This window comes from Cherax quadricarinatus, unplaced genomic scaffold (assembly GCF_038502225.1).
Source record: "Cherax quadricarinatus isolate ZL_2023a unplaced genomic scaffold, ASM3850222v1 Contig4073, whole genome shotgun sequence".
Classification (NCBI taxonomy): Eukaryota; Metazoa; Arthropoda; class Malacostraca; order Decapoda; family Parastacidae; genus Cherax; species Cherax quadricarinatus.
Window position 1 is genome coordinate 6,515 of NW_027199099.1, and position 10,986 is coordinate 17,500.

The 10,986-nt window shown below is 35.7% G+C and overlaps 1 protein-coding gene across 1 annotated transcript in view; it reads left to right on the forward strand.

Moving 5' to 3' along the window:
- Positions 1–725: 725 nt before the first annotated feature.
- Positions 726–10,986, forward strand: part of LOC138852105 (plasma membrane calcium-transporting ATPase 3-like) — a 26,662-nt gene continuing 16,401 nt past the window's right edge. The window contains exons 1-2 of the mRNA XM_070081762.1: positions 726–955; positions 8,380–8,542. Coding sequence (XP_069937863.1) covers positions 882–955; positions 8,380–8,542 — 237 coding nt within the window. The 5' untranslated portion in view covers positions 726–881. The remainder of the gene's footprint in view (positions 956–8,379; positions 8,543–10,986) is intronic.

The window sequence follows — 10,986 nt, forward strand, 5'->3', positions numbered from 1 at the left end:
CTTAGAGAGGAAACTTATGATGACATTTCAGTCCATCCTGGACAGTTAGTAACACTGAAGTGAGAAGTAAAGGATACAGTATATAAGAGAGAGGGCAGGGAAAGAAGGGAGTGGTGGTAGTAGTAGTAGTAGACGATGTAGCAATAGTAGAAGTGTTAGTGGAGGTCATAGAATAGAAAGGTAAATGAGTGGGGAAGATCAGGTATATGTACTAAAGTAGGAGCTTCACAAAGGTGTTATGCACTCAAGTTTTGGTTGCCAGTATGTGGTACAGTGTCTTGAAGAATTGTTGTTTCTGTGAGGCCTTTCTTATATGTGCCATTTTAGCATATGTCCTGATGTTATTTGGTGTATGCACTTTATAGGACTGGTTTGGTGTATTGCATGCATATATGTTGCATTCTTCTTTGCTGCAAGTAGGCAAATCTTAATTCACTAATAGGTCTTGAAAATAAGTCAGTCTAATTTATTGTGATAATTAGCTACAAAGTCTGGGCCTCATTAGATTTAGCTGAGTTTAACTCTAATATGGATAATTTGTATAATAAAGTATACATTGTGTACACTAGTCTCATTTCTCTTTAGTGAAGCAATGGTACAGTTTGTGTATGATTATAATAACAGTAAATTAATGCAGTGAGCCGAGCCATTCTACCTCATCTTTGACCTAAGATGCTTGTACTTGGCCCTTTACATATTATAAAAATAAATCAATGTGAAGGCTTAGTGTTGTACTCTTTGTTTAACAGGTTGGAAACAAAACTGAGTGCTCCTTATTAGGATTTATTTTGGACCTTGGTAAGAGTTATCAGGCCATCCGTGATGAAATATCAGAAGAAACCTTCCACCGAGTATATACCTTTAATTCAGCAAGAAAATCTATGTCGACGGTGGTCCCTCGAGAAGGGGGTTACCGCATCTACACAAAAGGTGCCTCAGAAATTGTAATGAAAAAGTAAGTTTTCTTTATGATGCATTATTAGGATTACTAACTTTACTTTTTTAATATAATTAAAATTTTGTGAAAAAGAAAATTCCTCAACCTCTGTGAATTATTTTTATTTTAAATGTATCTTTGGCTTTGTTTCTTGCTTTAAAAGGTGCTTTGTTTAGTTTTTAATGCAATAGAAGCTAAATTACAGAAACATAATGAGATTATTGGTTCTACTTTTGGAACATTCTGATTTATTGAAGCTTTATTACTTTCTGAAATAAATCCTTAATGTTTGGAGTTATCAGACATGTCTGTCAACATTTCCTATAGGAATATGAAAAATATTATATTTGTCAGTCATTTCTGCACTTGGGCTAATAATAAAATTAATCAAGTATAAACAATAATTTAAGAATCCACTTTTTTCTTTTTCCCATCCTGTGATTGGTTGTGCTGTTGGAGTGTGTGTAAGGTAATATCTGTGAAGGGATTTATGGGAAACCAATCAATCACATTTAAATTTTGAAGGTGGAAATTACAGTGTCTGCACTCTGAAGGATGGGTGAGGATGTTAGGGTTTGAATGATGTCTTACATTGCAATTTTCTGGAATGCCAACTAGAGAATGAGTAGTGGTGAATGTATTTTCTTGGTGGGAATTAATCGATGTGTTAGCCTTACTTTTAGTTTTTTTTTTTGTTGTGCTCGAGATTTATTCCTGTTTGGTAATTAATGCAAACCAGGAGCAATATGGGACCTGGTGCTGACCCGTGTGGAACTCCACTAGTTACACTTTCCTATTCTAAGTATTTTCTTACCCATGGTCATACTTCTCTTTTACCCTAGCTTGCTTCTCCATGTTACTAAGTAGCTTGCTATGGCTTTTTTATCAAAAGCCTTCTTACAGTCTAGGAATATGCAGTTCACTAATCACTCACTTTCCTGTCTAGCCTCAGGGAGGCTTTATCATATGTTGCTATAAGGTTTGAAAGGCATGATCTTCCATTTCTGACTCCATGCAGGGGTTCTGTGAAGAATCTAGTTCTTTGTAGTTGTTCAGTCTTTCCTTATGATTTTTTACTGTTTTGCATGTTACTTGTTAGACTACAGAGCTTCTTGTCTGTGACTTTTTTGGAATGTAAGCATTATTTTTGCTACTTTCCAGTCATCTGGCACTTCATCCATCATAAATGGGATATTAAAGGTTTTTTCCCCTTATGTCTTTGATGTATCAAATTCCATCGGGAGTTGCATTATTTTTTTTTAGTTGTTTCTGTGCTTGATGGTAGTAGTATTTGGTTTATGAACTCTTCTATGACTCCCCAAACGTATATATACGTTTCATTTTTCATTCATTCAAAATTGGCGCGATAGGCCTGAGTTGCCTAGACATGAGAGAATGGGTGTGTGCACTCAGTGTGCATGGTATAAAAAATTGGGGACACCTGGGTACCACATAGTAGGTCCAGTTACATTCAGCTCCATCTTGGGTCAGCATCATGGCACATCCTCGTGATTCACTCACGCCTCGTCGTATTAACACTCTACTATTCGAGGAAAGTGATATAGATCGTGAGTTTATTGGATTTGACACCAATGGGGCCAGTAATATTCAAGGAATTTGTGAAAATGTCGACGATAACCCAGATGACCCTCAGCCCATCACCTCTGGGGTAGCGACACCTGTCCTAGGGCCAAGCACCTCTGAGGCAGCCAGTGTGGCCAGAGCAGACTCTAGGCGAAGCACTTCTGGGGTGGCCAGTGTGGCCACACAAGACCCTGGGCCAAGCACCTCTGGAGTGCCGAGTGTTACCCATAGGCAACTTCGCAAGAGGAAACTATCATTTTCCTGGTGTTTTAGTGATAGTGAAAATGATGTAAGTGACGATGAGATTGATTTTATGCCATTCGAGGATTCGTCCAGTGATAGTGAAGTTCATTATTCACCAGTGAAGCATACTTTTAGCCGTCGTTATCTACGTTCAAGCAGTGTACCATATGCAATCCCCAAGGGTCGCGGTAGGTCACGATCCAAAACCCCGGCCACTGATAGTGAAAGCGATCATGAAGGCGAGTATGCGGGGATGGAGGAAGTAGTGGTGGGTGGCACGGTGTCTGGACCACATGGCGCAGTGGGTGGACAGACAAAGGACCGCCCGGCATCCCCTCAACCATGTGCTGCCTCCACTCCTGTCCCTCCTCCTGCTCCCCCTCGCCCCATGCCACAGGTCCACCCTGCACCATGTGATCGTGAGTGGAACTGGACACAAAGTATATTCGTACCACAGCCTTGTGATTTTGATGTGAGTGGAAGTGGTATCCAGCCAGAATGTCCCAAAACAAATGAGTCTACAGAGCTAGACTATTTCCAGTTGTACTCTGACGAGCCTATAATGAGCTTGATAGTGACCCAGACAAACAATTATTACTGATATGTCATGGACAACATAACAGAGGTTGGAGAATTGTCATGGCTGCACGGGTGGAAGGACACAACAGTGGCTGAAATGTATTTATTCTTTGCCACTGTCATGCTTATGCCACAAATTTATAAGAACAATATACGTAATTACTGGTCCACAGACCACTTCATCAGTACTCCAGTTTTCCGTGACCTCCTTCCCTGCAACAGCTTCACTCTGTTGCTACGAATGTTGTACTTTTCAGACAGAAATACGCCAAACAGAAATGACCCTCTATACAAAATCCGGAAAGTGTTTACATATTTGAAGCAGAAATTCAGTGCATACTTTTATCCCTTCAAGAACATTGTTGTTGATGAGTCCTTGATTCTGTTCAAGGGACGCTTGTCATTCAAGCAATATATACTGAGCAAACGTAATCGCTTTGGTATAAAACTTTTTGTTATGTGTGACTGTGAGATTGGTCTTGTGTTGGATGTTATTGTATACACCGGGAGAAACACACTCAATGATGACAGACGGATGTTGGGCATTTCTGGTGATGTTGTTTGCAGGATGATGGAACCATACCTTGGCAAGGGCCATATGTTGTACGCAGACAACTGATATACAAGCCCTATGCTTGCTGATTTCCTACATGTGAACAATACTGATATATGTGGAACAGTGAGAGGAAATAGAAAACATATGCCAAGATTCAGTGGAGGCAGTGTTGAAGGTGAAGTGCAAGCGTTTCATGCTGACATCATGGCACTGACGTGGCATGACAAACGGGACGTGACATTGCTGTCAACCATCCACAGAAACGAGATGGTACAGACAGACAGACTGAGCAAGTTCAACAAAGAACCTATTGTAAAGCCAGCTGCTGTCATGGACTATATAACAATATGCGACTAGTTGACAAGTGTGACATGATGATAGGGTTCGTTGACTATGTGCGTAGGAGTCGCAAGTGGTATATAGAACTTTTTTCACCTTGTAGACATTGCAGTGCTCAATGCATTCAATATGTACGAAATAAAGACTGGAAAACGACAACGTTTTGCAGATTTCTCTCTGAATCTTGTCAAACAGATAGCAAGAAACTATGGTACGACACCTGTACCTGCCCCTCAACATCGACCTGTCACACCACAACCTGTCCCCCAACCATAGCCAGTGGGGGAAGTGCCAGACCGAATCACTCCTAACTGTCACTATCTGGTACCAATACCACCTACCCAAAAGAAGAAGAATGCCCAGAAAAAGTGTGTTGTGTGTGCTACCACCAAAAAACGACCCTAACAGCGGACGGACACACGATTCATTTGTCACCAGTGTGGGGTGGCACTCTGTATGAATCCATGCTTCATGGAGTATCATACAATCGTGGAATTCTAGAAACATAAGTAGGACATGTAAATACTTGTATATAGTTGTAGATAATAGAATGTGATTCAGCCAGATGTGCAAAATCACCTGTCAGTGTGTACATGTGTGTTTATGACAATATGATAATAATTTTGTATATAATATTGGTATATAAACAACAATAGGCAGTGAAATCAAAAGATTTTCCATAAAACATAATTATCATATCATGAAAACCAAGAAAATTAAAAAAAAAAAATGGAAGAAAACAGCAAATATGAAGAATTTCTGCAAGTGGCAGTGCTCCATGTTGCCGTCAGGTGACCGCCAAGTGCCAACTTCGCGGCCTCATATCTCGGTAAGTAAGGGGGACAAAAGAGATTGTAAAAATTATAGAGGAATAAGTTTACTGAATACATCAGGAAAAGTTATTAGGGAAAGTTAGTAGGGTTATTATTGAAAGAATTAGAGGCAAGACAGAATGTAGAATTGCGGATGAGCAAGGAGGTTTTAGAGTGGGTAGGGGATGTGTAGATCAAGTGTTTACATTGAAGCATATATGTGAGCAGTATTTAGATAAATGTAAGGAAGTTTTTATTGCATTTATGGATTTAGAAAAGGCATATGATAGAGTGGATAGGGGAGCAATATGGCAGATGTTGCAAGTATATGGAATAGGTGGTAAGTTACTAAATGCTGTAAAGAGTTTTTATGAGGATAGTGAGGCTCAGGTTAGGGTGTGTAGAAGAGAGGGAGACTACTTCCCAGTAAAAGTAGGTCTTAGACAGGGATGTGTAATGTCACCATGGTTGTTTAATATATTTATAGATGGAGTTGTAAAAGAAGTAAATGCTAGGGTGATCGGGAGAGGGGTGGGATTAAATTATGGGGAATTAAATACAAAATGGGAATTGACACAGTTACTTTTTGCTGATGATACTGTGCTTATGAAAGATTCTAAAGAAAAATTGCAAAGGTTAGTGGACGAATTTGGGAACGTGTGTAAAGGTAAAAACTTGAAAGTGAACATAGAAAAGAGTAAGGTGATGAGAGTATCAAATGATTTAGATAAAGAAAAATTGGATATCAAATTGGGGAGGAGGAGTATGGAAGAAGTGAATGTTTACAGATATTTGGGAGTTGACGAATCACCAGATGGATTTATGAAGGATGAGGTTAATCATAGAATTGATGAAGGAAAAAAGGTGAGTGGTGCACTGAGGTATATGTGGAGGCAAAAAATGCTGTCAATGGAGGCAAAGAAGGGAATGTATGAAAGTATAGTAGTACCAACACTCTTATATGGGTGTGAAGCTTGGGTTGTAAATGCTGCAGCAAGGAGGCAGTTGGAGGCAGTGGAGATGTCCTGTCTAAGAGCAATGTGTGGTGTAAATATTATACAGAAAATTCGAGTGTGGAAATTAGGAGAAGGTGTGGAGTTAGTAAAATTAATCAACGAATCTCAGCATGGTTTTACAAAGGGCATTCCTGCCTTACGAATTTATTAACTTTTTTCACTAAGGTATTTGAGGAGGTAGATCATGGTAATGAATATGATATTGTGTATATGGACTTCAGTAAGGCTTTTGACAGGGTCCCACATCAGAGACTATTGAGGAAAATTAAAGCACATGGAATAGGAGGAGAAATTTTTTCCTGGATAGAGGCATGTGGTTGACAAATAGGCAGCAGAGAGTTTGCATAAATGGGGAGAAATCAGGGGAGGGGGAAGTCCACGAGCGGTGTTCCACAGGGGTCAGTGTTGGGCCCCCTGCTGTTCACAATCTACATAAACGACATAGATGAGGGCATAAAGCGACATCGGCAAGTTTGCCGATGACACAAAATGAGCGTCGAATTCATTCTGACTTTGAGGACATTCGAGCACTCAGGAAGATTTGAATAGACTGATGCAGTGGTCGGAGAATGGCAGATGCAGTTTAATATAGACAAATGCAAAGTTCTAAATGTTGGACAGACAACAACTATGCTACATATAAACTAAATAATGTAGATCTTATTATTACGGATTGCTAAAAGATTTAGGAGTTCTGGTTAGCAGTAATCTGAAACCAAGACAATAGTGCATAAGTGTCGCAATAAAGCTAATAGAATCCTGGCTTCATATCAAGAAGTTATAAACACAGGAGTCCCCAGGTTGTTCTTCAACCTATACATCCTTGGTTAGGCTCATTTAGATTATGCTGCATGTTTAGTTACTGATATAGAATGGATAGATGACCCTCTGGAAAATGTACAAAGGAGGATGACAAAGATGATCCCAAGGCGTATCAGAAACCTTCCCTATGAGGATAGACTAAGGGTCCTGAAACTGCACTCTCTAGAAAGACGAGAATTAGGGGATATGATTGAGGTGTATAAATGGAAGACAGGAATAAATAAAGGGGATGTAAATAGTGTGCTGAAAATATCTAGCCTAGACAGGATAGTATTAGTCAGAGGGCTGAAGAGCTGTTGTTGAGGTGGTTTGGTCATTTAGAGAGAATGGATCAAAGTAGAATGACTTGAAGAGTGTATAAATCTGTAGGGGAAGGCAGGGTAGGGGTTGTCCTCGAAAAGGTTGGAGGGAGGGGGTAAAGGAGGTTTTGTGGGTGAGGGGCTTGGACTTCCAGCAAGCATGTGTGACTGTGTTAGATAGGAGTGAATGGAGACGAATGGTTTTTGGGACCTGGCAAGCTGTTGGAGTGTGGGCAGGATAATACTTTGTGAAGGGATTCAGTGAAACCAGTTAGCTGGACTTAAGTCCTGGAAATGGGAAGTACAATGCCTGCATTTTAAAGGAGGGGTTTGGGATATTGGCAGTTTGGAGGGACTTCTAAGCTGTCATATCTGAGTGCCTCTGCAAAGACAGTGATTATGTATGAGTGATGGTAAAAGTGTTGAATGATGATGAAAATATTTTTCTTTCTTTTTCACTCACCCTGCCTCAGTGGGAAATGGCCAGTGTGTAAAAAAAAAAAAAGCAAGTTAAAGATTAAGACACATGTGCAACAGTTGGATATCTTTATTGATGAAACATTTTGCCTACACAGTGGGCTTCTTCAGTCAAATACGAAGGGTGCAGTAGTAATGAAATAAACATGATGTAATCAGTCCATCAACCTTGGAGAAAAAGTATTTGAGGTGGTCAGTCCCTCAGCCTGGAGAAGAGTTCGGCTTCATGGTCTGGAATGAAATCTGGAAAGCTGTCCTCACTTAACAGGGTTTTGTTCCTAAGAGTAGATCGATAAGCGTATTGGTTGCTAGGCGAGGAGCATACTATACTGGTAGTGGGTTTGTGTCAACCATCTTTAGATATTTTTTTAATGTCACCTTTGCACCATTTATAACATTTCTGGTATATTTATAAGTGTTTATGCAGTAGTGTACTGTATACTGTAATAAACATAATAGAGGAAATCAGCTCTAATATACATTATTTAGGTTTCCATACTTGTTGGAGAGCTGGTTGTAAGTCCAAGTGATCGGTAAACAAGTACATTGCTAAGTGAGGAGAGACTGTACTTGTAATTTTATTCATGTGCTATAGTTGAATACATGTGTCTTGAAGTGTGCTTTGTGTGAGGACGATTTAAGATTTGACATATATTCTTGGAACCTAAAGTACATATATGTATATGCAAAGATTACTGTAGTCGTGTTACTTCAGGTGCTCCTTCATCTATGGAAAGGATGGCAGATTAGAGAACTTCTCAAAGTCAATGCAAGATCGTCTGGTTCGAGAAGTAATTGAACCCATGGCATGTAATGGTCTTCGCACAATCTCAGTTGCATACAGAGACTTCGTTCGAGGAAAAGCTGACATAAATCAGGTATATTATTTAATTTTACATTTTTCTATTTTAATTTTCATGCAGATTAGGAATTATCTTTGAAATGATACATTTTTTATAATTAATATTTTGCCGCATTACACTTCACAAAAATGTACAGTGTTCAAGAATACAACTTACATTTATTATTCTGTTAATACTATTTCTCACATACCAGGGCAATGCCTGCAGGAGCTTTATAAAAGATTTAATTTAACCCTATGTATATGTGTGTGTATGTGTACTAGAGAGCTGTGTTTGTGGGGGTCGAAACTTAGCTCCTGGCAATGCCTCCTAGACTACTTTGATTGGCATCATTGACTCTGTCCTCTTGGGCCTTATGTTTATACCACGTCACTGTGTTGTTTCCTTCATATGTTGCCTCATAAAATTCTTTATTACTGCTTCCATAAGTTTCACTTTCCATGTTTCTATTCCTATATGGCAGTCTTAGTTTTTGCAGTCAATCTTCTTGGGGTTGAAATCTATAGCTCATTGCATTCTTCTGAACTTTCTCCAGTTTTCTAACATGCTTCCTCAGGTGTGGGTTCCATACTGGTGCTGTGTACTCCATGATCGACCTGACATATTTTGTATAATGTGCTATGAATGACGCTGTTGAGCTTCCTGAAGGGCACTCGCAGATTGCCAAGCAATCATTGGCTACAGAGGTTATTAGGTTGATTTGAGACAAGTGATATGCTTGGCACTGTGTTTACTCCCAGGTCCTCCTCTTTGAATGAAATCTGCAGCCTCTTTAACCAGAATCTGTACTCTGTGTCCAGTCTTCTGGCCCCTTTCCCATTTTTTATAACTTTGCATTCACTGGAGTTGAATTCTAGCAACTACTTATCTGATCAGCCCTGCAGTTTGTCCCTATCCATTTACAGTCTTTTTCTGTCCTCATCTGTTTGCATTCTCGTTAGTTTTACATCATCAATGAACATAAATACATCTGACTCAGTCCCATCTGATATGTCGTTCACATAAACCAGATACAATACTGGCCCTTATACTGATCTTTGTGGTACCCTGCTTGTTACAATTCCCCATTCTGACATCTCTTCTCAGGCACTCACATTTTTGCTTTCTTCCTCTAAGGTACTCTTTGATCCAGTGGAGCACATTTCTTGTTATTCCTGCCCTCTTCTCAAGTTTTTTGTCCCAGTCTCATGTGGTGTACAGTATCAAATATATATATATAAATATATATATATATATATATATATATATAATATATATATATATATATATATATATATATATATATATATATATATATATATATATATATATATATTATATATATATATATATATATATATATATATATATATATATATATATATATATATATATATATATATATATATATATATATATATATATATATATATTATATATATATATATATATATATATATATATATATATATATATATATATATATATATATATATATATATATATATATATATATATATATATATATATATATATATATATATATATATATATATATATATATATATATATATATATATATATATATATATATATATATATATATATATATATATATATATATATATATATATATATATATATATATATATATATATATATATATATATATATATATATATATATATATATATATATATATATATATATATATATATATATATATATATATATATATATATATATATATATATATATATATATATATATATATATATATATATATATATATATATATATATATATATATATATATATATATATATATATATATATATATATATATATATATATATATATATATATATATATATATATATATATATATATATATATATATATATATATATATATATATATATATATATATATATATATATATATATATATATATATATATATATATATATATATATATATATATATATATATATATATATATATATATATATATATATATATATATATATATATATATATATATATATATATATATATATGTATATATATATATATATATATATATATATATATATATATATATAATATATATATATATATATATATATATTATATATATATATATATATATATATATATATATATATATATATATATATTATATATATATATATATATATATATATATATATAATCCATCCATGATATTTTTTCAAAATTATATAATAAACACGATACATAACATAAAAAGATGATAAATATAATTCTACAATAGAATAAATAAATATAACATAAGATGGGAGCCACATAACTTAAAAGGCAAGTGGACGCTAAGAATAACATTTTCTAATCTAACATAAGAGTAAAATGTGTTACTGGGGGTAACTGTGAAAATTATTCCTTTCGTATGTATATGTAAGTAAATTTATTCAGGGATACAAATACAGCTGCTATAGATT